The 26,812-nt window shown below is 49.6% G+C and overlaps 1 protein-coding gene across 1 annotated transcript in view; it reads left to right on the forward strand.

Annotated features, from left to right (window-relative positions):
* Nucleotides 1-4,875: 4,875 nt before the first annotated feature.
* Nucleotides 4,876-26,812, forward strand: part of LOC119976409 — a 53,678-nt gene continuing 31,741 nt past the window's right edge. Inside the window, exons 1-5 of the mRNA XM_038816934.1 lie at nt 4,876-4,882; nt 5,782-6,129; nt 18,168-18,437; nt 22,875-22,991; nt 23,100-23,201. Coding sequence (XP_038672862.1) covers nt 4,876-4,882; nt 5,782-6,129; nt 18,168-18,437; nt 22,875-22,991; nt 23,100-23,201 — 844 coding nt within the window. The remainder of the gene's footprint in view (nt 4,883-5,781; nt 6,130-18,167; nt 18,438-22,874; nt 22,992-23,099; nt 23,202-26,812) is intronic.

Below are 26,812 nucleotides of genomic sequence, written 5' to 3' on the forward strand. Positions count from 1 at the left end.
AGGAATCCACTCTGCTCCTGTCCAGACTGAGATCCATGAGGTCAGGAATCCACTCTGCCCCTGCCCAGACTCAGATCCACGAGGACAGGAATCCACTCTGCTCCTGTCCAGACTGAGATCCATGAGGACAGGAATCCACTCTGCTCCTGTCCAGACTGAGATCCATGAGGTCAGGAATCCACTCTGCCCCTGCCCAGACTCAGATCCACGAGGACAGGAATCCACTCTGCTCCTGTCCAGACTGAGATCCATGAGGACAGGAATCCACTCTGCTCCTGCCCAGACTGAGACTGAGATCTGCGAGGACAGGAATCCACTCTGCTCCTACCCAGTCTGAGACTGAGATCCATGAGGACAGGAATCCACTCTGTTCCTGTCCAGACTGAGATCCATGAGGACAAGAATCCACTCTGCTCCTGTCCAGACTGAGATCCATGAGGACAGGAATATACTCTGCTCCTGCCCAGACTGAGATCCATGAAGACAGGAATCCACTCTGCTCCTGTCTACACTGAGATCCACGAAGACAGGAATCCACTCTGCTGCTGCCCAGTCTGAGATCCATGAAGACAGGAATCCACTCTGCTCCTGTCCAGACTGAGATCCATGAGGACAGGAATCCACTCTGCTGCTGCCCAGTCTGAGATCCATGAAGACAGGAATCCACTCTGCTCCTGTCCAGACTGAGATCCATGAGGACAGGAATCCACTCTGCTCCTGTCCAGACTGAGATCCGTGAGGACTGGAATCCACTCTGCGTCTGTCCAGGCTGAGATCCACGTGGACAGGAATCCACTCTGTTCCTGTCCAGACTGAGATCCGTGAGGACAGGAATCCACTCTGCTCCTATCCAGACTGAGATCCATGAGGACAGGAATCCACTCTGCTCCTGTCCAAACTGATATCCGTGAGGACTGGAATCCACTTTGCTCCTGTCCAGGCTGAGATCCATGTGGACATGAATCCACTCTGTCCCTGTCCAGACTGAGATCCATGAAGACAGGAATCCACTCTGCTCCTGCCCAGACTGAGATCCATGAGGACAGGAATCCACTCTGCTCCTGTCTACACTGAGATCCACGAAGACAGGAATCCACTCTGCTGCTGCCCAGTCTGAGATCCATGAAGACAGGAATCCACTCTGCTCCTGTCCAGACTGAGATCCATGAGGACAGGAATCCACTCTGCTCCTGTCCAGACTGAGATCCGTGAGGACTGGAATCCACTCTGCGTCTGTCCAGGCTGCGATCCACGTGGACAGGAATCCACTCTGTTCCTGTCCAGACTGAGATCCATGAGGACAGGAATCCACTCTGCTCCTGCACAGGCTGAGATCCATGAGGACAGGAATCCACTCTGCTCCTGTCCAGACTGATATCCGTGAGGACTGGAATCCACTCTGCTCCTGTCCAGGCTGAGATCCATGTGGACATGAATCCACTCTGCTCCTGTCCAGACTGAGATCAACGAGGACCGGTAATCTACTGTGCTCCTGTCCAGACTGAGATCCATGAGGACAGGAGTCCACTCTGCTCCTGCCCAGACTGAGATTCATGGGGCCAGGAATCCACTCTGCTCCTGCCCAGACTGAGATCCATGAGGACAGGAATCCACTCTGCTCCTGCCCAGACTGAGACTGGGATCCACGAGGACAGGAATCCACTCTGCTTCGTCCCAGACTGAGACTGACATCCATATGGACAGGAATCCACTCTGCTCCTGCCCAGACTGAGATCCATGAGGACAGGAATCCAATCTGCTCCTGTCCGGGCTGAGATCCATGAGGACAGGAATCCACTCTGCTCCTGTCCAGACTGAGATCCATGAGGACAGGAATCCACTCTGCTCCTGTCCAGACTGAGATCCATGAGGTCAGGAATCCACTCTGCCCCTGCCCAGACTCAGATCCACGAGGACAGGAATCCACTCTGCTCCTGTCCAGACTGAGATCCATGAGGACAGGAATCCACTCTGCTCCTGCCCAGACTGAGACTGAGATCCATGAGGACAGGAATCCACTCTGCTCCTGCCCAGACTGAGACTGAGATCTGCGAGGACAGGAATCCACTCTGCTCCTACCCAGTCTGAGACTGAGATCCATGAGGCCAGGAATCCACTCTGCTTCGTCCCAGACTGAGACTGACATCCATATGGACAGGAATCCACTCTGCTCCTGCCCATAATGCAATCCATGAGGACAGGAATCCACTCTGTTCCTGCCCAGACTGAGATCAATGAGGACAGGAATCCACTCTGCCCCTGCCCAGACTGAGATCCACGAGGACAGGTATCCACTCTGCTCCTGCCCAGACTGAGATCCATGAGGACAGGAATCCACTCTGTTCCTGTCCAGACTGAGGTCCATAAGGACAGGAATATACTCTGCTCCTGCCCAGACTGAGATCCATTAAGACAGGAATCCACTCTGCTCCTGTCTACACTGAGATCCACGAAGACAGGAATCCACTCTGCTGCTGCCCAGTCTGAGATCCATGAAGACAGGAATCCACTCTGCTCCTGCCCAGACTGAGATCCATGAGGACATGAATCCACTCTGCTCCTGTGCAGACTGAGATCCATGAGGACAGGAATCCACTCTGGCCGAGTCTCCAATTCCTTGTTTCCCTCTCCCGGAGACTCCAATTCCCCTCCTACCTCTACCGGAGACTCCAATTCCCCTCCTCCCTCTCCCAAATACTCCAATTCCCGCCTCCCTCTCCCAGATACTCCAATTCCCGGCCTCCCTCTCACGGTGACTCCAATTCCCGTCCTCCCTCTCCCGGTGACTCCAATTCCCCCCTCCCTCTCCCGGAGACTCCAATTCCCCTCCTCCCTCTCCCGGAGACTCCAATTCCCCTCCTACCTCTCCCGGAGACTCCAATTCCCCTCCTACCTCTCCCGGAGACTCCAATTCCCGTCCTCCCTCTCCCGGAGTCTCCAATTCCCGTCCTCCCTCTCCCGAAGTCTCCAATTCCCGCCTCCCTCTCCCGGAGACTCCAATTCCCCCCTCCCTCTCCCGGAGACTCCAATTCCCCTCCAACCTCTCCCGTAGACTCCTATTCCCCCCTCCCTCTCCCGGTGACTCCAATTCCCCCCTCCCTCTCCCGGTGACTCCAATTCCCCCCTCCCTCTCCCGGTGACTCCAATTCCCGCCCCTCCCTCTCCCGGTGACTCCAATTCCCCCCTCTCTCTCCCGTAGACTCCTATTCCCCCCCCCCCCCCCCCCTCTCCCGGTGACTCCAATTCCCCTCCTACCTCTCCCAGAGACTCCAATTCCCCCCTCCCTCTCCCGGTGACTCCAATTCCCGTCCTCCCTCTCCCAGATACTCCAATTCCCCCCCTCCCTCTCCCGGAGACTCCAATTCCCCTCCTACCTCTCCCGGAGACTCCAATTCCCCTCCTCCCTCTCCCGGAGACTCCTATTCCCCCATCCCTCTCCCGGAGACTCCAATTCCCGTCCTCCCTCTCCCGAAGTCTCCTATTCCCCCCCTCCCTCTCCCGGTGACTCCTATTCCCCCCTCCCTCTCCCGGTGACTCCAATTCCCGCCTCCCTCTCCCGGAGACTCCAATTCCCCCCCTCCCTCTCCCGGTGACTCCAATTCCCCCCTCCCTCTCCCGTAGACTCCTATTCCCCCCCTCCCTCTCCCGGTGACTCCAATTCCCGCCTCCCTCTCCCGGAGATTCCCATTCACCACCTCCCTCTCACGGAGACTCCAATTCCCGTCTCCCTCTCCCGGAGACTCCAATTCCCCCCCTCCCTCTCCCGGTGACTCCAATTCCCGGCTCCCTCTCCCGGTGACTCCAATTCCCCCCTCCCTCTCCCGAAGTCTCCTATTCCCCCCCCTCCCTCTCCCGGAGACTCCAATTCCCCTCCTACCTCTCCCGGAGACTCCAATTCCCCTCCTACCTCTCCCGGAGACTCCAATTCCCCTCCTCCCTCTCCCGGAGACTCCAATTCCCGCCTCCCTCTCCCGGTGACTCCAATTCCCCCCTCCCTCTCCCGTAGACTCCTATTCCCCCCACCCTCTCCCGGTGACTCCAATTCCCCCCTCCCTCTCCCGTAGACTCCTATTCCCCCCCTCGCTCTCCCGGTGACTCCAATTCCCCCCTCCCTCTCCCGAAGTCTCCTATTCCCCCCCTCCCTCTCCCGGTGACTCCAATTCCCGTCCTCCCTCTCCCAAAGACTCCTATTCCCCCCTCCCTCTCCCGGAGACTCCAATTCCCGCCTCCCTCTCCCGGAGACTCCAATTCCCGCCTCCCTCTCCCGGAGACTCCAATTCCCCCCTCCCGGAGATTCCCATTCACCTCCTCCCTCACGGAGACTCCAATCCCCCCCTCCCTCTCACGTCGACTCCAATCCACTCCCTCTCATGGAGACTCCAATTCCTCCCCTCCCACTCCCGGAAACTCCAATTCCCGCCTCCCTCTCCCGGAGACTCCCATTCACCAACTCCCTCTCCCGGAGACTCAAATTCCTTCTACCTCTCCCGGTGACTCCAATTCCTCCCCTCCCACTTCCGGAGACTCCAATTCCCTCCTCCCTCTCCCGGAGACTCCAATTCCCCCCTCCCTCTCCCGGTGTCTCCAATTCCCGCCTCCCTCTCCCAGAGACTCCAATTCCCTCTCTCCCTCTCCCGGAGACTCCAGTCCCCTCCTCCCTCTCCCAGAGACTCCAATTCTCCTCCTCCCTCTCCCGGAGACTCCAATCCCCTCCTCCCTCTCCCAGAATCTCCAATTCCCCTCCTCCCTCTCCCGGAGACTCAAATTCCTCCCCTCCCTCTCCCGGAGACTCCAATTCCTCCCCTCCCACTCCCGGAGACTCCAATTCCTCCCTTCGCTGGTATTATTGATCTGATTGGAGCTCAATCCAGGCAAATGCGAGGTGATGCATTTTGGAAGATCAAATTCAAGAGCGGACTATATGGTCAATGGAAGGGTCCTGGGGAAAATTGATGTGGAGAGAGATCTGGGAGTTCAGGTCCATTGTACCCTGAAGGTGGCAACGCAGGTCGATAGAGTGGTCAAGAAGGCATACAGCATGCTTGCCTTCATCGGATGGGGTATTGAGTACAAGAGTAGGCAGGTCATGTTACAGTTGTATAGGACTTTGGTTCGGCCACATTTGGAATACTGCGTGCAGTTCTGGTCGCCACATTACCAGAAGGATGTGGATGCCTTGGAGAGGGTGCAGAGGAGGTTCACCAGGATGTTGCCTGGTATGGAGGGTGCTAGCTATGAAGAAAGGTTGAGTAGATTAGGATTATTTTCGTTGGAAAGACGGAGGTTGAGGGGGGACCTGATTGAGGTCTACAAAATTATGAGAGGTATGGACAGGGTGGATAGCAACAAGCTTTTCCCAAGAGTGGGGGTGTCAGTTACAAGGGGTCATGATTTCAAGGTGAGAGGGGGAAAGTTTAAGGGAGATGTGTGTGGAAAGTTTTTTACGCAGAGGGTGGTGGGTGTCTGGAACGCTTTGCCAGCGGAGGTGGTAGAGGCGGGCACGATAGCATCATTTAAGAAGCATCTAGACAGGTATATGAATGGACGGGAACAGAGGGAAGTAGACCTTGGAAAATAGGAGACAGGTTTAGATAAAGGATCTGGATCGGCGCAGGCTGGGAGGGCCGAAGGGCCTGTTCCTGTGCTGTAATTGTCTTTGTTCTTTGTTCTTTATGCCCTGAAATTGTCACGTTTCTCTCGTATCCTTTTCCAACACTGTTGAATAATCAAGCATTTCTATTCACTGCTGATCGATTCAACGGAACCCCTTTTGTTTTGCAGTTTCTACAGATCCGACACCACCTTCAGTAAAGAGGCTGGTCGCTTATGGAGCGGTGTTTGACTCGATTATATTAGAGAGTGACGTGGAAATGAAAAAGAATATGAAACTCGAGTGGTCCTTTATTGACCGAACACATAAGACATTAATAGCGTTTCATGAAGTTGGTGCTGACGCTCCATCTTTATCTTCATATTATCAACACCGATGTACATATTTCCCTAAAAACGGAAGCCTGCTGCTACGGCGGCTCGAGGTAGCTGACAGTGGCGTTTATCAGCTACAAGTGGAAGGATATTACGCGGTGCTAAGCCAAATGTTCTATAAGTTTGTGTACCTGAATATCGAAGGTGCGTGTTCTTAATTCACTCGGTGATGTGGTGATGTTATATTAAGGTGCGGAACATAATATCAGGGGTACCTGCATTGCTGAGATCAGACTTTGCTCTATTCATTGACGGTGGAAATAACTTTGCGCACTCTGCTCTGCTCTTTCCAAATTTCCCCACAGTTTCTCTCACATTTCCTTGCGCACAATTCGACTCTCATTTCCGATCTCTTCCTCTGCCTCATTTTCTCAATCGCTGTCTCACTGCCTATTCTACCCTGCCCGGCAGGCGGTGGCAGAGCGCTATTGTCACTGGATTGGTAATACAGAGGGCCACGGTGCTGCTCTGGGCACATGGATTCAAATGCCACAGTGGCAGATGGTGACATTTCAATTGAATGGAAACATCTGGTTCACTCATGTCCTTGATGGATGGAAATCTACCATCCTTACCAAGTCTGACCAGAGGTTCACAGGCTTTGTGTGTTGTTAAGGAGGCATTGAAGCTCAAGTTATAGAGGGGAGGTGTCATTCGCTGGACGGGTTGCTTTCTCATTCATTCACAGGAGATGGATGACCCTGGCTGGGCCAGCATTTATTGACCGTCCCGTAATTTTCCTTTCTCTCTGCTTCTTGATTTTCCAGCCTTCCTTTTGTTCCTTAGTGGTAGTCTGCTCTCTACAGCTCACTTGTCCTCTTCAGCTTCTCCTGTGTCTAGCTTACAACAAACTCTAAACTTCCTTCTGTTCTCTGGCAGCCCCTGTTTGCAAAGCAGAAACCTAGTTTTCCTTTAAGTTGCCTTTGCTTTCACATTCTAACCCATCATTCACATTCATACATCGAAACCTAAAACAAATTCATTCACCCTTGAATAGACACAAAATTCAATATACTGAAAGCTGAACCCCATTTCCAATGCACACAAACACCAAAACTTCCCAATACCTGGCACAAAGAATTTCAAACGCTCTGAATACAAACACGATTGCAGTGAATCCCACTCCTCCTCAGTAACACACTCCAGTGCAGTGAATCCCACTCCTCCTGAATAACACACTCCAGTGCAGTGAATTCCACTCCTCCTCAATAACACACTCCAGTGCAGTGAATCCCACTCCTCCTCAATAACACACTCCAGTGCAGTGAATCCCACTCCTCCTCAATAACACACTCCAGTGCAGTGAATCCCACTCCTCCTCAATAACACACTCCAGTGCAGTGAATCCCACTCCTCCTCAATAACACTCTCCAGTGCAGTGAATCCCACTCCTCCTGAATAACACACTCCAGTGCAGTGAATCCCACTCCTCCTCAATAACACTCTCCAGTGCAGTGAATCCCACTCCTCCTGAATAACACACTCCAGTGCAATGAATCCCACTCCTCCTCAATAACACACTCCAGTGCAGTGAATCCCACTCCTCCTCAATAACACACTCCAGTGCACTGAATCCCACTCCTCCTCAATAACACTCTCCAGTGCAGTGAATCCCACTCCTCCTGAATAACACACTCCAGTGCAATGAATCCCACTCCTCCTCAATAACACACTCCAGTGCAGTGAATCCCACTCCTCCTCAATAACACACTCCAGTGCAGTGAATCCCACTCCTCCTGAATAACACACTCCAGTGCAGTGAATCCCACTCCTCCTCAATAACACTCTCCAGTGCAGTGAATCCCACTCCTCCTGAATAACACACTCCAGTGCAATGAATCCCACTCCTCCTCAATAACACACTCCAGTGCAGTGAATCCCACTCCTCCTCAATAACACACTCCAGTGCAATGAATCCCACTCCTCCTCAATAACACTCTCCAGTGCAGTGAATCCCACTCCTCCTCAATAACACACTCCAGTGCAGTGAATCCCACTCCTCCTGAATAACACACTCCAGTGCAGTGAATCCCACTCCTCCTCAATAACACTCTCCAGTGCAGTGAATCCCACTCCTCCTCAATAACACACTCCAGTGCAATGAATCCCACTCCTCCTCAATAACACTCTCCAGTGCAGTGAATCCCACTCCTCCTCAATAACACACTCCAGTGCAATGAATCCCACTCCTCCTCAATAACACACTCCAGTGCAATGAATCCCACTCCTCCTCAATAACACACTCCAGTGCAGTGAATCCCACTCCTCCTCAGTAACACACTCCAGTGCAGTGAATCCCACTCCTCCTCAATAACACACTCCAGTGCAGTGAATCCCACTCCTCCTCAATAACACACTCCAGTGCAATGAATCCCACTCCTCCTCAATAACACTCTCCAGTGCAGTGAATCCCACTCCTCCTCAATAACACACTCCAGTGCAATGAATCCCACTCCTCCTCAATAACACACTCCAGTGCAATGAATCCCACTCCTCCTCAATAACACACTCCAGTGCAGTGAATCCCACTCCTCCTCAGTAACACACTCCAGTGCAGTGAATCCCACTCCTCCTCAATAACACACTCCAGTGCAGTGAATCCCACTCCTCCTCAGTAACACACTCCAGTGCAGTGAATCCCACTCCTCCTCAATAACACTCTCCAGTGCAGTGAATCCCACTCCTCCTCAATAACACTCTCCAGTGCAGTGAATCCCACTCCTCCTCAATAACACACTCCAGTGCAGTGAATCCCACTCCTCCTCAGTAACACACTCCAGTGCAGTGAATCCCACTCCTCCTCAATAACACACTCCAGTGCAGTGAATCCCACTCCTCCTCAGTAACACACTCCAGTGCAGTGAATCCCACTCCGCTGTCAGTGTCAACGCTCTGGGGTCAGCATCACCACTCTGGATACCGTGTCACCGCTCTGGATACAGTGTCACCACTCTGGATACCGTGTCACCGCTCTGGATACAGTGTCACCGCTCTGGATACAGTGTCACCGCTCTGGATACAATGTCACCACTCTGAATACAGTGTCACCGCTCTGGATACAGTGTCACCGCTCTGGATACAGTGTCACCGCTCTGGATACAATGTCACCGCTCTGGATACAGTGTCACCGCTCTGGATACAGTGTCACCGCTCTGGATACAGTGTCACCGCTCTGGATACAATGTCACCGCTCTGGATACCGTGTCACCGCTCTGGATACAGTGTCACCGCTCTGGGATCAGTGTCACCGCACTGCATACAGTGTCGCCACTCTGGATACAGTGTCACCGCTCTGGATACAGTGTCACCGCTCTGGATACAATGTCACCACTCTGAATACAGTGTCACCGCTCTGCGGTCAGTGTCACCGCACTGGCAGCAATGTCACCGCTCTGGGGTCAGTGTCACCGCTCTGGGGTCAGCGTCACCGCTCTGGATACAGTGTCGCTGCTCTGGGGTCAGCATCCCCGCTCTCGGGTCAGCATCCCCGCTCTCGGGTCAGCGTCACCGCTCTGGGGTCAGCGTCATCGCTCTGGGGTCAGCGTCACCACTCTGGGGTCAGCGTCACCACTCTGGATACAGTGTCACCGCTCTGGGGTCAGTGTCACCGCACTGGATACAGTGTCGCTGCTCTGGGTCAATGTCACCGCTCTGGGGTCAGTGTCACCGCTCTGGGGTCAATGCCACTGCACTGGATACAGTGTCGCTGCTCTGGGGTCAATGTCACCGCTCTGGGGTCAGTGTCACCGCTCTGGATACAGCGTCACCGCTCTGGGGTCAGTGTCACCGCACTGGGGTCAGTGTCACCGCTCTGGATACAGTGTCACCGCTCTGGGGTCAGCATCCCCGCTCTCGGGTCAGCGTCATCGCTCTGGGGTCAGCGTCACCACTCTGTGGTCAGTGTCACCACACTGGGGTCAGTGTCACCGCTCTGGGGTCAATGCCACTGCACTGGATACAGTGTCGCTGCTCTGGAGTCAGTGTCACCGCACTGTATACAGTGTCGCCGCTCTGTGGTCAGCGTCACCGCTCTGGATACAGTGTCGCCGCTCTGTGGTCAGCGTCACCGCTCTGGATACAGTGTCACCACTCTGGATACAGCGTCACCGCTCTGGATACAGTGTCAACACACTGGATACAGTGTCACCACTCTGGATACAGTGTCACCGCTCTGGATACAGTGTCACCGATCTGGATACAGTGTCACCACTCTGGGGTCAGCATCCCCGCTCTGGGGTCAGTCACCGCTCTGGGGTCAGTGTCACCGCACTGGGGTCAGTGTCACCGCACTGGATACAGTGTCGCTGCTCTGGGGTCAATGTCACCGCTCTGGGGTCAGTGTCACCGCTCTGGGGTCAGCATCCCCGCTCTGGGGTCAGCGTCATCGCTCTGGGGTCAGCGTCACCGCTCTGGGGTCAGTGTCACCACTCTGTGGTCAGTGTCACCACTCTGTGGTCAGTGTCACCACACTGGGGTCAGTGTCACCGCTCTGGGGTCAATGCCACTGCACTGGATACAGTGTCGCTGCTCTGGAGTCAGTGTCACCGCACTGTATACAGTGTCGCCGCTCTGTGGTCAGCGTCACCACTCTGTGGTCAGCGTCACCGCTCTGGATACAGTATCACCGCTCTAGATGCAGTGTCACCACTCTGGAAACAGTGTCACCACTCTGGATACAGTGTCACCACTCTGGATACAGTGTCAACACACTGGATACAGTGTCACCACTCTGGATACAGTGTCAACACACTGGATACAGTGTCACCACTCTGGATACAGTGTCACCGCTCTGGATACAGTGTCACCACTCTGGATACAGTGTCACTGCCCTGGATACGGTGTCACCGCTCTGGATACAGTGTCACCACTCTGGATACAGCGTCACCGCTCTGGATACAGTGTCACCGCACTGGGGTCAGTGTCACCACTCTGGATACAGTATCACCACTCTAGATAGTGTTACCACTCTGGATACAATGTCATCGCTCTGGATACAGTGTCATCGCTCTGGATACAGTGTCATCGCTCTGGATACAGTGTCACCGCTCTGGATACAGTGTCACCGATCTGGATACAGTGTCACCACTCTCGGGTCAGCGTCATCGCTCTGGGGTCAGCGTCACCGCTCTGGGGTCAGTGTCACCGCTCTGGGGTCAGTGTCACCGCTCTGGGGTCAGTGTCACTGCTCTGGATACAGTGTCACCGCTCTGGGGTCAGTGTCACCGCTCTGGGGTCAGTGTCACCGCTCTGGGGTCAGTGTCACCGCTCTGGGGTCAGTGTCACCGCACTGGATACAGTGTCGCTGCTCTGGGGTCAATGTCACCGCTCTGGGGTCAGTGTCACCGCTCTGGATACAGTGTCGCTGCTCTGGGGTCAGTGTCACCGCTCTGGGGTCAGTGTCACCGCACTGCATACAGTGTCGCCGCTCTGGGGTCAGCATCCCCGCTCTCGGGTCAGCGTCATCGCTCTGGGGTCAGCGTCACCGCTCTGGGGTCAGTGTCACTGCCCTGGATACAGTGTCACCACTCTGTGGTCAGTGTCACCGCACTGTATACAGTGTCACCACACTGGGGTCAGTGTCACCGCACTGTATACAGTGTCGCCGCTCTGTGGTCAGCGTCACCACTCTGTGGTCAGCGTCACCGCTCTGGATACAGTATCACCGCTCTAGATGCAGTGTCACCACTCTGGAAACAGTGTCACCACTCTGGATACAGTGTCAACACACTGGATACAGTGTCACCACTCTGGATACAGCGTCACCGCTCTGGATACAGTGTCACCACTCTGGATACAGTATCACCACTCTAGATGCAGTGTCACCGCTCTGGATACAGTGTCACCACTCTGGATACAGTGTCACCACACTGGATACAGTGTCACCGCTCTGGATACAGCGTCACCGCTCTGGATACAGTGTCACCGCACTGGGGTCAGTGTCACCACTCTGGATACAGTATCACCACTCTAGATAGTGTTACCACTCTGGATACAGTGACACCGCTCTGGATACAGTGTCATCGCTCTGGACACAGTGTCACCGCTCTGGGGTCAGTGTCACCGCTCTGGATACAGTGTCACCGCTCTGGATACAGTGTCACCGCTCTGCACACAGTGTCATCGCTCTGGATACAATGCCACCGCTCTGGATACAGTGTCACAGTCCTGGATAATGTGTCACTGCTCTGGATCCAGTGTCACCACTCTGGATACAGTGTCGCCGCTCTTGATACAGTGCCACCGCTCTGGGGTCAGTGTCACCGCTCTGGATACAGTGTCACAACTCTGGATACAGTGTCACCGCCCTGGATACAGTGTTACCGCTCTGGGGTCAGTGCCACCGCTTTGGATACAGTGTCGCTGCTCTGGATACAGTGTCACCACTCTGGCGTCAAATAATGTGGCAGGGGGATGGGAACCGATGCAGGAAGTTGGAAGGTAGTAAAACAGGGACAGAAGCAAAAGGAAGTAAGGGGAAAAATGCAAGGCAGAGAAGACATAGTCAAAAATCAAAAAGGGGGACAGTACAAGGTACAGTGACTGAGGGGAGCTCAGTGAATATGCCCAGTAATAACAAAAGGAATAAAACTGGAGATGGTCACGACTGGGAGTTAAATATCCGAGGGTATCAAACTATTCGGAAGGACAGGTGGATGGTAAGGGAGGTGCTGTAGCTCTGTTATTCAAGGATGACATCCGGGCAATAATAAGGGATGACATCGGTGCTATGGAGGATAAGATTGAATCCATTTGGGTGGAAATCAGGAATAGTAAGGCGAAAAAGTCACTGATAGGCGTAGTCTATCGGCCACCAAATAGTAACATTATGGTGGGGCAGGCAATAAACAAAGAGATAACTGATGCATGTAAAAATGGTACAGCAGTTATCATGGGGGATTTTAATTTACATGTCGAATGGTTTAACCAGGTCGGTCAAGGCTACCTTGAGGAGGAGTTTATAGAATGTATCCGCGATAGTTTCCTAGAACAGTATGTAATGGAACCTACGAGGGAACAAGCAGTCATAGATCTTGTCCTGTGTAATGAGACAGGATTGATTCATGATCTCATAGTTAGGGATCCTCTCGGAAGGAGCGATCACAATATGGTGGAATTTAAAATATAGATGGAGGGTGAGAAAGTAAAATCAAATACTAGTGTTTTGTGTTTAAACAAAGGTGTTTACAATGGGATGAGAGACGAACTAGCTAAGGTAGACTGGGAGCAAAGACTTTATAGTGGAACAGTTGAGGAACAGTGGAGAACCTTCCAAGCGATTTTTCACAGTGCTCAGCAAAGGTTTATACCAACAAAAAGGAAGGACGGTAGAAAGAGGGAAAATTGACTGTGGATATCTAAGGAAATAAGGGAGAGTATCAAATTGAAGGAAAAAGCATATAAAGTGGCAAAGATTGCTGGGAGATTAGAGGACTGGGAAATCTTTAGGGGGCAACAGAAAGCTACTAAAAAAGCTATAAAGAAGAGTAAGATAGAGTATGAGAGTAAACTTGCTCAGAATATAAAAACAGACAGCAAAAGTTTTTACAAATATATAAAACAAAAAAGAGTGGCTAAGGTAAATATTGGTCCTTTAGAGGATGAGAAGGGAGTTTTAATAATGGGAGATGAGGAAATGGCTGTGGAACTGAACAGGTTTTTTGGGTCGGTCTTCACAGTGGAAGACACAAATAAAATGCCAGCGCCTGATAGAAATGAGGCTATGACAGGTGAGGACCTTGAGAGGATTGTTATCACTAAGGAGGTAGTGATGGGCAAGCTAATGGGGCTAAAGATAGACTAGTCACCTGGCCCTGATGGAATGCATCCCAGAGTGCTAAAAGAAATGGCTAGGGAAATTGCAGATGCACTAATGATGATTTACCAAAATTCACTAGACTCTGGGGTGGTCCCGGTGGATTGGAAATTAGCAAACGTGACGCCACTGTTTAAAAAAGGAGGTAGGCAGAGAGCAGGAAATTATAGCCCAGTGACCTTAACTTCGGTAGTGGGGAAGATGCTGGAATCTATCATCAAGGAAGAAATAGCGAGGCATCTGGATAGAAATTGTCCCATTGGGCAGACACAGCATGGGTTCATAAAGGGCAGGTCGAGCCTAACTAATTTAGTGGAATTTTTTGAGGACATTACCAGTGCAGTAGATAACGGGGAGCCAATGGATGTGGTATATCTGGATTTCCAGAAAGCCTTTGACAAGGTGCCACACAAAAGGTTGCTGCATAAGATAAAGATGCATGGCATTAAGGGTAAAGTAGTAGCATGGATAGAGGATTGGTTAATTAATAGAAAGCAAAGAGTGGGGATTAATGGGTGTTTCTCTGGTTGGCAATCAGTAGCTAGTGGTGTCCCTCAGGGATCCGTGTTGGGCCCACAATTGTTCACAATTTACATAGATGATTTGGAGTTGGGGACCAAGGGCAATGTGTCCAAGTTTGCAGATGACACTAAGATGAGTGGTAAAGCGAAAAGTGCAGAGGATACTGGAAGTCTGCAGAGGGATTTGGATAGGTTAAGTGAATGGGCTAGGGTCTGGCAGATGGAATACAATGTTGACAAATGTGAGGTTATCCATTTTGGTAGGAATAACAGCAAACGGGATTATTATTTAAACGATAAAATATTAAAGCATGCTGCTGTGCAGAGAGACCTGGGTGTGCTAGTGCACGAGTCACAGAAAGTTGGTTTACAGGTGCAACAGGTGATTAAGAAGGCAAATGGAATTTTGTCCTTCATTGCTAGAGAGATGGAGTTTAAGACTAGGGCGGTTATGTTGCAATTGTATAAGGCGTTAGTGAGGCCACACCTGGAGTATTGTGTTCAGTTTTGGTCTCCTTACTTGAGAAAGGACATACTGGGACTGGAGGGTGTGCAGAGGAGATTCACTAGGTTAATCCCAGAGCTGAATGGGTTGGATTATGAGGAGAGGTTGAGTAGACTGGGACTGTACTCGTTGGAATTTAGAAGGATGAGGGGAGATCTTACAGAAACATTTAAAATTATGAAGGGAATAGATAGGATGGATGCGGGCTGGTTGTTTCCATTGGCGGGTGAAAGCAGAACTAGGGGACATAGCCTCAAAATAAGGGGAAGTAGATTTAGGACTGAGTTTAGGAGGAACTTCTTCACCCAAAGGATTGTGAATCTATGGAATTCCTTGCCCAGTGAAGCAGTTGAGGCTCCTTCATTACATGTTTTTAAGGTAAAGATAGATAGTTTTTTGAAGAATAAAGGGATTAAGGGTTATGGTGTTCGGGCCGGAAAGTGGAGCTGAGTCCACAAAAGATCAGCCATGATCTAATTGAATGGCGGAGCAGGCTCGAGGGGCCAGATGGCCTACTCCTGCTCCTAGTTCTTATGTTCTTATGTCACCGCTCTGGGGTCATAGAACATAGAACAGTACAGCACAGAACAGGCCCTTCGGCCCTCGATGTTGTGCCGAACAATGATCACCCTACTTTAAACCCACGTAACCCGTATACCCGTAACCCAACAATCCCCCCATTAACCTTACACTACGGGCAATTTAGCATGGCCAATCCACCTAACCCGCACATCTTTGGACTGTGGGAGGAAACCGGAGCACCCGGAGGAAACCCACGCACACAGGGGGAGGACGTGCAGACTCCGCACAGACAGTGACCCAGCCGGGAATCGAACCTGGGACCCTGGAGCTGTGAAGCATTGATGCTAACCACCATGCTACCGTGAGGTCAGTGTCACTGCTCTGGATACAGTGTCACCGCTCTGGATACAATGTCACTGCTCTGGGGTCAGCGTCACCGATCTGGGGTCAGGTCACCACTCTGGGGTCAGCGTCACCGCTCTGGGGTCAGCGTCACCGCTTTGGGATCAGTGTCACCGCTCTGGATACAGTGTCACTGCTCTGGGGTCAGGTCACCGCTCTGGATACAGTGTCACCACTCTGGGGTCAGTGTCACTGCTCTGGGGTCAACATTACCGCTCTGGGGTCAGTCAGTGTCGCCGCTCTGGATACAGTGTTGGCGCTCTGGATACAGTGTCACCACTCTGGATACAGTGTCACCGCTCTGGATACAGTGTCACCACTCTGGATACAGTGTCACCACTCTGGATACAGTGTCACCGCTCTGGATACAGTGTCACCGCTCTGGATACAGTGTCACCGCTCTGGATACAGTGTCACCGCTCTGGATACAATGTCACCGCTCTGGATACCGTGTCACCGCTCTGGATACAGTGTCACCGCTCTGGGATCAGTGTCACCGCACTGCATACAGTGTCGCCACTCTGGATACAGTGTCACCGCTCTGGATACAGTGTCACCGCTCTGGATACAATGTCACCACTCTGAATACAGTGTCACCACTCTGGATACAGTGTCACCGCTCTGGATACAGTGTCACCGCTCTGGATACAGTGTCACCGCTCTGGATACAGTGTCACCGCTCTGGATACAATGTCACCGCTCTGGATACCGTGTCACCGCTCTGGATACAGTGTCACCGCTCTGGGATCAGTGTCACCGCACTGCATACAGTGTCGCCACTCTGGATACAGTGTCACCGCTCTGGATACAGTGTCACCACTCTGGGGTCAGTGTCACTGCTCTGGGGTCAACATTACCGCTCTGGGGTCAGTCAGTGTCGCCGCTCTGGATACAGTGTTGGCGCTCTGGATACAGTGTCACCACTCTGGATACAGTGTCACCGCTCTGGATACAGTGTCACCACTCTGGATACAGTGTCACCACTCTGGATACAGTGTCACCACTCTGGATACAGTGTCACCGCTCTGGATACAGTGTCACCGCTCTGGATCAGTCATGGTCACCGCTCTGGGGTTAGTCAGTGTCACCGCTCTGGATACAGTGTCACCACTCTGGATACAGTGTCACCGCTCTGGATACAGTGTCACCGCTCTGGGATCAGTCATGGTCACCGCTCTGGGTTTAGTCAGTGTCACAGCTCTGGATACAGTATTGCCGCTCTGGATACAGTGTCACCGCTCTGGATACAGTGTCGCCGCTCTGGATACAGTGTCACCACTCTGGATACAGTGTCGCCGCTCTGGGGGTCAGTATTGCCGCTCTGGATACAGTGTCGCCGCACTGGATCCAGTGTCACCACTCTGAATACAGTGTCACTGCTCTGGATACAGTGTCACCACTCTGGATACGGTGTCACCGCTCTGGGGTCAGTGTCACCGCTCTGGGGTCAGTGTCACCACTCTGGGGTCAGTGTCACCGCTCTGGGGTCAGTGTTGTCGCTCTGGATACAGTGTCGTCGCTCTGGATACAGTGTCACAGCCCTGGATACAGTGCCGCCGCTCTGGATACAGTGTCGCCGCTCTGGATACAGTGTCACAGCCCTGGATACAGTGCCGCCGCTCTGGATACAGTGTCACCACTCTTGGGTCAGTGTCACCACTCTGGGGTCAGTGTCACCGCTCTGGGGTCAGTGTTGTCGCTCTGGATACAGTGTCGCCGCTCTGGATACAGTGTCACAGCCCTGGATACAGTGCCGCCGCTCTGGATACAGTGTCGCCGCTCTGGATACAGTGTCACAGCCCTGGATACAGTGCCGCCGCTCTGGATACAGTGTTGCCGCTCTGGATACAGTGTCACCACTCTTGGGTCAGTGTCACCACTCTGGCGTCACAGTGGAATTACAAGTGCAAGTTTTGGTGAGACTGAAATCTTCAAGTTAATTCTTTAATTAACGCACTGGCAATATGGCAATGACGATTGCTGGATAAATGATTGTATTTGTGATATATTATATTTAACTTCAATAAATCTCATTGCACCAGGCATATTGAGTAATTTCTGAATGGCCAATGGACAATTATATAATCAGAGCTATTAATGTAAATATAGGAATTTTAATAGAAGTTGTTTGTACAAAAACATTTTTTGGTCAAGCTGAGCATGATCTCGGATAATCCAGTGGCAGAGATTGGGAGAGCACACGGGCATCTTTCCTCTGTATGGATCGATTTTGGGTTTGACTGGGAGATGTGGAGTCCGGTGTTGTGGCTGTATGATTGACTTTCTCCCTGGGGAAGGGTTAAGATGCTGGTTTTTCAGGTAACTGAGATGCCAGGTGGTTTTTGTTAACGGCTTTGCAAGAGAACGGTTTGACACCAACTTGTCCAATTCTGATTCCTGGGTCTATGTTTCCTAACAGAAGCCTTGTCCACGCCGTTGATTGTTCAAGATCCACCCTACATAGCCAACAATGTTCAACTGAGCTGCATAGTGAGGAACGGAAGACCAAGCCAACTCCTGTGGTGGAGAGAGAACTTGCAAATCACTAACAGTTCACTGTATATCCTGTCGTCTGACAACAGTACCTTGTCCATTAGCAATGTCGCAAAGGCGCATTGCGGCTTTTATACATGTACAGTCATGAACGACATCAGCAGGCGGAATATCTCCCACTTTCTCATTGTCCATGGTAGGTTTTAAAACATCCTGTTAGTGCTGATGGATTGTAGAAAGAAGGCTTTTGCTAATTGTATGACTGAATATTCATTTTGCAGTAATCATAGGAGAATTTCCAGGTGCCATTCATTTTACCTGTGACTTACTGAGCTGTTAAACATGATGCATTTCCCATTGACTAATCTAATGGTGAGAGTTGTCAAGGCCCCAAGGATGTTTACTTTCGTCATGGTTATTCATTTGATGTGACTTCGCTGCCTCGGCCAGCATTTATTGCCCTTATCCCTAATTCCTCTGGAGAAGGTGGTGGTGAGTTTAAGGAGAATTCTCTGCTTTTATTCCCACACACTGCGGGGTCAGAACTAGTTCCCTGCTGTTCAAATAGTCCAACTGTTTCCATGTTTCTGATAAGCAATACTGTCACTTGCTGAGGTTTGCCCAGAATGTTATTAGAAGGAGCTGTCTGTCCAATGTGATCACGTACTTACTCCTTTTCGGAACTATAAAAACTTGCAACCTTTGCAAGTTGAAAACGTTCCTCTTCAACTGCTAATACTACTGAATCCAGGAGCACAATTCATAATGCGGTACAAACACATTATTTTTTTTTAATTTTATAAATTTAGAGTACCCAATTACTTTTTTCCAATTAAGGGGCAATTTAGCGTGGCCAATCCACCCAACCTGCACATCTTTGGGTTGTGGGGATGAAACCCACGCAGGCATGGGGAGAATGTGCAAACTCCACACGGACAGTGACCCAGAGCCGGGATCGAACCTGGGACCTCGGCGTCATGAGGAAGCTGTGCTAACCACTGTGCCACCGTGCTGCCCACATTATTTTTGACATGCCAGCATCCTCCATCTTTTGCCGATTATAACTTCATATCCTTTCGACCTGTGAGCAGTAAGTCACGTTGGTACCTCAGTCTCATTCAGCTCTGCCGTTGGAAAGTTTTGTCCCACCCCTGGCCAGCCAGTTTTATGATTGTGACTAACACGCTGTGTACATGCGTGTGAGTGTGTGCTCATGCATGTGTGTACATGTGTGGGGGGGGAGGTGGGAGGTGGTGGGTAGAGCTCATGCCAATCCGGTGATTTAAAATTCCCGCCCGAGGCCAACAAAGTTTGAAATGCTTGGCCAAATTTTCCATCCTGCTCCTGATCTCCTTCCCGAAAGTACATCCGCGAAGCAGCTGTGGTTTTATGATAATTAATGATCATTAACAATGGTCAACTAAATCAGTTCCAGATTTATTTTTAATTAAATTAATTTATTGGATTTGCAATCCTGTCCCCAGACTATGAACCTGAGCCTGTATATTACCGTGACATTAGCACCAACCACCATTATTATTTCCCAGCTTTAAGTAAATAGATTTAGTCCTTGACCCTTGTCGGGCAACCTCTCTCTCTCTCTCCAGCATTGTGCCATTAACCTTAATCAATACCACTGTTCCTCTTTTTTCCCCTTCTCTTTCTTTCCCGAAGATACCTTGTGTCCAAAAGTATTTAGCACCCTGTCTTGTCTGTTTTGTCAGCCAGGTTTAGTTATCCCTGTGGCAAAATGTTCCCATGAGGCACTGTGGAGCTCATCGACCTTTTTCTACCTCCATCACTGTCCCTCGATGACAATCCTGGAATTCTAGCCATACTGGCACAATAGGTGAACTGCACCAATAGGACTGCGGCAGTACAGAATGTGACTCCTTCTCAAGGGCAACTGGGGATGGACAATAAATGTTGGCCAAGCCAGCGACACAAATGAACTTTGAACCTCAGGCCAGGGTTCTCCAGTTCAACCCGTGGCGTGAACAGATCCAGTCAGGAAGAGAAAATGTGGAGAGTGTGCAAAAAGTCCATTGACTGGCGGTACTGGAAAACCCTGCCACAGTGGTCCTGGAAAGTCGCGCCCTGAAAAACAAACCTTTTTCCATGTATACACTGGCATCGAAACCTAATTCAGACCTCCTTGTATGGCCTCGTCGAGTACGTTACCATTTCTAATGCCATGTCCGGTTCCCAATCATGGATTTATTTTTCCTGCTCTGTCGCTGTATCCTGGTTTCCATCCCGTTGCCAAGTTTGTTAAAACTGTTCTAGAATCGTGTGTCAAGTTAACCGTAACAATGATGTGATCTCGTGTGAGGAAGTGACGTCAACCGATGTGACCTGAGACTCGAGGAGAGGATGTATGGTCAAGAAGAGGCTTTTCTCTGAGAGCTAAATGCGTCACAATAAAGTTTGATCACTTCACAGACAGAAGTCTTCTAAAATTTATGGAAACTACTCTAACCCAACCACACAATAATTTATAAACATAAGAACTAGGAGCAGGAGTACGCCATCTGGCCCTTCGAGTCTGCTCCACCATTCAACGAGATCACCATCACCCTTTATTCTTTTATTCTTCAAAAAACTATATTAATCTTGAAAACCTTTTCCAAACTGCCAGGCGAGGATATTAGTCCTGGTTTTTATCGGGTGTAATTAATGTGCTTCAACAATAGCTGCCACAGAACTGGTTGTAATTGTCCCAGGAATTGGAAACCCTCCTGTACGTCTGAAGACAGTGACTGTTGACTATTTAACCCATCAGGCTGAGTGAGCAACAGAACTGGCGATGTCTGTAGTACAGTAAGACCATAGATCATAAGACATAGGAGCAGAATTAGGCCACTCGGCCCATCGACTATGCTCCGCCATTCAATCATGGCTGATATTTTCTCATCCCCATTCTCCTGCCTTCTCCCCATAACCCCTGATCCCCTTATTGATCAAGAACCTATCTATCTCTGTCTTAAAGACACTCAGTGATTTGGCCTCCACAGCCTTCTGCGGCAAAGAATTCCACAGATTCACCAACCTCTGGCTGAAGAAATTCCTCCTCATCTCTGTTTTAAAGGATCGTCCCTTTAGTCTGAGATTGTGTCCTCTGGTTCTAGTTTTTCCAACAAGTGGAAACATCCTCTCCACGTCCACTCTATCCAGGCCTCGCAGTATCCTGTAAGTTTCAAAACGACCACCCCCCCTCATCCTTCTAAACTCCAACGAGTACAGACCCAGAGTCCTCAAATGTTCCTCATAAGACAAGTTCTTCATTCCAGGGATCATTCTTGTGAACCTCCTCTGGACCCTTTCCAAGGCCAGCACATCCTTCCTTAGATACGGGGCCCAAAACTGCCCACAATACTCCAAATGGGGTCTGACCAGAGCCTTATACAGCCTCAGAAGTACATCCCTGGGAGGAGGCTATTGGTCTACCATGGATGATATAACCTCCCCGGATCCTATTGGCTAGGGACAGTTGGTCACCCCATGTTACTTGGGGAGTACGAGCTCGCCCGATGAGAGGGCAGGGCAAATATTTGCAGAGAAACTGTATAAATAGAGCTGGCCAATGTGGTACCGGCTAGGGAAGGAAGCAGTGGTGAATTGCTGCTGCTGTGTACATGGTGTTGTTAATAAATTTACACTCTGTTTGACTCCATAAACCTCTGCTGGATTCTCCGTGGCCCTCACAAAAGTGCCTTTACTGGTTCTTTGCTGAAGAAATACAAAGGCCAATTTCCAAAGCTGCCTCCAATGTCCTGATAGCTCCACGCGTGTTTCAGGGGTTTTATTTAAACCTTTCCTGAGAGATGCAATCGTCTAACCTGCTCCCTGAATTCCAGCATACCTTGGGAAGGATATTTATGCTGACCCCCTTACCCCCTCCCTCTCCCCGCCCTGTGATTTTAAATGAATGGTCCTCCATTCATTCTGTCAAAACTTCAAATGTGAAGTCTCTCTCCCTAATCTAATTGCTCTTGTAGAATTTGTGCCAGTATTTGGAGTCTTTTGCACGTCCTGGTGGGCCTCTGTGCAAGCTGCTGCCCCTTCCCCGAGGCTATCCAATGGGAGGGATTTAAGAATAAGCAAGTTAGCTTGAGATATGTGCATGCTAAATAGTTCTATTTTCCACCACACATTGCAGTTGATGGTGTTTAACCATTGCAAGATCGTACCAGAGGGAGTGAATGTTGGGTCTTGTGATATTTAAGCAACAGAATGTACCAAGATTTTATGCATGAGAAATAAAAACAGAAAATGCTGGATAAATCCGGTGTCTGTGGGGACAGGAACAGAATGAAGATTTAAGTTTGTATGACCCTTACACAGAACCGCTCAGACACTGCCAGATCTGCTGAGTCTATCCCGCATTTCCTGTTTTTATTTCACATTTTCTGCTTGTATACATCGAACCTTGCCTCAAAAGGGTTCAGACTAGAAGATAGATAGTATTGACTGTTTGCTCTCTTAACTCTTTGTTTTTTTGTTTGTTTAAAACTGTAGAATTTTGTGCCTTTATTCTCTTATCTGCGATTAAATATAATTTACATCACAACTAAAGTTAGTGGTTCCTAACAGGATTGTAACAAAGTAAATTTACTGCAGATCTCTGTTTCAGGAGTCCAGTTTCTCCATAAACGCATTCTTGTTGCCTCTGCCGTTGCTATGACCAGTACAATAATATCTTTTGCAGCAGTCTTCTTCATCATCTTCTTTAGCTTAGAAAAGTACAAAGGTACTGAATCCATTCTCTGTTTCTGATGTTTGTTGTTCATTTATTTTTTCATGCCTTTCGAGTGTCACTGCCTTGTATAATTTCCGTTTCATTTCTTTGTATCCACAGGTCAGAAATACCAAACCCGGCTCACTGTCGCTTTTCTCTTCATTGAAATGAAGTGCTACATAGCTTTGCTGATTTCTTGTATACTCTGTGCCTTGGATACAGGTAGGTGCACATCTCGTCTATTCTGTTCATGTCTCCTCCGCTGCCTGACGCTTGCTGCGACTCCGCTGTCAGCTTGCTACTCTGACCTTGCTGTACACGAGGGGTGTTAGCAGTTGACAGTGCAGTCCACGTTCAGCTCTCAGTAGAACCCAGGTCAGGGGCCATGCGCAGAGAGTCCAACACAGAGGTTGTGAGTAGTGTCATGGGAATGTCACTTTAAGAAATGTTTGTCTGCTCAAGTGGCTGCAGTGATGTCAGAGTGTGGGTGGGGCTGAGCTCTGGCTCTGCTTTTTAGTTTCGCTTTGAGGAAAAGCTTGGGTGTGTCGGTGTTTTTTAGTTCCGTTTTAGTGTTGGAGCTGAAGCCAGCCAAAGAAGATGTAATTTTGATCTTTCTGCAAGCTAAAGACCATCTGAAATGAAATGAAATGAAAATCGCTTATTGTCACGAGTAGGCTTCAATGAAGTTACTGTGAAAAGCCCCTAGCCTCTCTTGATCATTTGGTGAATTCAGAGTGATAACTGCTCTCAGTAGAGAGTTTAAACCTGATGTGCTCTGTAAAAAGGGTTTTTGTCTTCTGGATGTTAAAAGGAAAGTTTAAGGATTACTTAGAGTGTTGTATTCTTTGGGGGGTGTATTTGAATTAATGGTGACTAAGATATTCACTATGTTTTAAAAAGGTTAACTTGAGTTCATAGAATAAACATTGTTTTGCTTTAAAAAATACTTTTCCATTTCTGCTGTATCACACCTGTAGTGTGCTCCCCATACCACAATCTATTAAAAGTCTTGGGTCAGGTGATCTCCATGATACACTTTGGGTTCTCGAAACCCTGGCTCATAACAGTAGAGACTTGGTCATGGGCCCGGAATCCAGACTTGGGGTAAATGATGAGGAGCGGTCCTACTCAGGCATTGTGAATACAGCCCAGGTCAGGGACAAGGATTGTTTGGAAATTTGCAACGTTAGTATTGACCACAACCTCAGGGATTCAGTCCCCAACACTATACTATTCCAAAGGCTGGAATAAGGACTCCAAACTTATGATTGCTTCTAATCACTGCCTTTTCTGTATCTAGTAAGAAGTCTTGAAAATGAAAATCGCTTATTGTCACAAGTAGGCTTCAAATGAAGTTACTGTGAAAAGCCCCTAGTCGCCACATTCCAGCGCCTGTTCGGGGAGGCTGGTACGGGAACAGGCGCCAGAATGTGGCGACTGGGGGCTTTTCACGGTAACTTCAAAGTCTTACGACACCAGGTTAAAGACCAACAGGTTTGTTTCGAATCACTAGTTTTCGGAGCACAGCTCCTTCCTTAGGTGAATGAAGAGGTAGGTTCCAGAAACATATCGCCAGGCAGGAATGTTCCCTTCCAGTCGGGGAACACTTCAGCAGTCAAGGGCATTCAGCCTCTGATCTCCAGGTAAGCGTTCTCCAAGGCAGCCTTCAGGACGCGCGACAACGCAGAATCGCCGAGCAGAAACTGATAGCCAAGTTACGCACTCATGAGTACGGTCTCAACCAGGACCTTGGATTCATGTCGCATTACATTCTTCACTACCCCCACCACCATCTGGCCTGGACTTGCAATATCCTACCAACTGTCCTTGCTTGAGACAATTCACATCTCTTTAACCTGCGATTTACCCTCTCTCCAGTTGCTCCGCCTGGACTTGTAAAGAATTAGTTACGTGCAAAGTATCGTCTTGCATCTTTGACTTTGTCTATATATATGTTCTGGAACCCACCCCTTCATCCACCTGAGGAAGGAGCAGTGCTCCGAAAGCTAGTGATTCAAAACAAACCTGTTGGACTTTAACCTGGTTTTGTAAGACATCTTACTGTGCTCACCCCAGTCCAATGCCAGCACCTCCACATCATTTTCTGCATCTAGTAATTAAACAAACTATTAATAGATGGATAAGAGCATTAAAATAGACCAAACGTATGACGCTCTTTGGGAAACTATTATTGTGGATGAATTTAAAGATTCACTTCCTGCAGTCGTGAGAACTCATGTGGAAGAGCAAGGAGTTAAAACTGCTAGACATGCAGCAGGAATGGCAGATGATTTTGAATTAGTTCACAAAGAAAAGTCTGGCCTTAGACACCATTTTCAATCTGAGGAACAGAAACTTTAGAGAGGGTGCAGAGGAGGTTCACCAGGATGTTGCCTGGTATGGAGGGTGCTAGCTATGAAGAAAGGTTGAGTAGATTAGGATTGTTTTCATTGGAAAGACGGAGGTTGAGGGGAGACCTGATTGAGGTCTGCAAAATTATGAGAGGTATGGACAAGGTGGATAGCAACAAGCTTTTTCCAAGAGTGGGGGTGTTAATTACAAGGAGTCACGATTTCAAGGTGAGAGGGGGAAAGTGTAAGGGAGATGTGCGTGGAAAGCTTTTTACGCAGAGGGTGGTGGGTGCCTGGAACGTTTTACCAGCGGAGGTGGTAGAGGCGGGCACGATAGCATCATTTAAGATGCATCTGGACAGATATGTGAACGGGTGGGGAACAGAGAGAAGTAGACCTTGGAAAATAGGCAACAGGTTTAGATAAAGGATCTGGATCGGCGCAGGCTGGGAGGGCCGAAGGGCCTGTTCCTGTGCTGTAATTTTCTTTGTTCTTTGAAACTGGGGAAATGATAAATTCGCAGGTGGTCAGGGCAAAGGAGGTTTAGTTGGTGATGTGAAGGACATAAAACGGAAACTTATGGTAGTGGAAGAGAGATAAGAAAATGTGAACGTTTTCATTGAAATAAAGTATGACATGTGTTGGTGACTTAAGAAAAGTACTGGGTAGACACCCATTAAACAAGATGTGCCAGTGGGGTTTATTAAAGTGACAAAAGAAACCATGGTATTTTTTTATTCGCTCATGGGATGTGGGTGTCGCTGGTTGGCCATCCCTGAGGGAATTCAAGAGTCATCCACATTGCCGTGGGTCTGGAGTCATATGTAGGCCAGACAAGGTAAGGATGAAACATTTCCTTCCCTAAAGGACATTAGCAAACCAGGTGGGATTTTAAGACATTCGACAATGGCTTCATGATCATCATTAGAACTCTTCATCCCAGATTTTTACTGAATTCAAATTTCACCATTTGCCAAGGCAGGTTTTCAACCCGGTCCCCAGGACATCATTCTGGGCCTCTGGATTACTCGTCCAACGACCACTGCACCACTGTCTCTCCTGGTTTCAGCTGGAAAGGTGCTAAAGAGAGTCCAACCTGTTCAGGGCTTGGTGGATAAGAAAGTGTGAGATCTTTTGAAAGATTTTATTTGTGAGGGTGTGGTTTACTCGTGTAGACAAGGTGGAGTAAGGAAGGAGGTTGAGATCTGCAGAGATACAGGAACAAGTCAATCTCTAATAGTAAGAGATAAGGAGGTGTTGCAAGAAGCTATCCTGGGGTGTTTCCTGACTGTGGGGGTAACAAAGATCACAAAGCTGCAGGTTGAGACGGGAGGAGAAAGCAAGGAAGGAAGATCGGGAGGTTGAAGTTCAGTTATCAGAAACAACATTTGATCAGATGGTTGATGAAGAACAAAAGTGGGTGGGGGATGATGTGGGTATCTTTAGTTAGGAAATGTTGTTTGAATTACCAGAGATGCGTTC

The sequence above is a fragment of the Scyliorhinus canicula genome, chromosome 13 (assembly GCF_902713615.1).
Source record: "Scyliorhinus canicula chromosome 13, sScyCan1.1, whole genome shotgun sequence".
Classification (NCBI taxonomy): domain Eukaryota; kingdom Metazoa; phylum Chordata; class Chondrichthyes; order Carcharhiniformes; family Scyliorhinidae; genus Scyliorhinus; species Scyliorhinus canicula.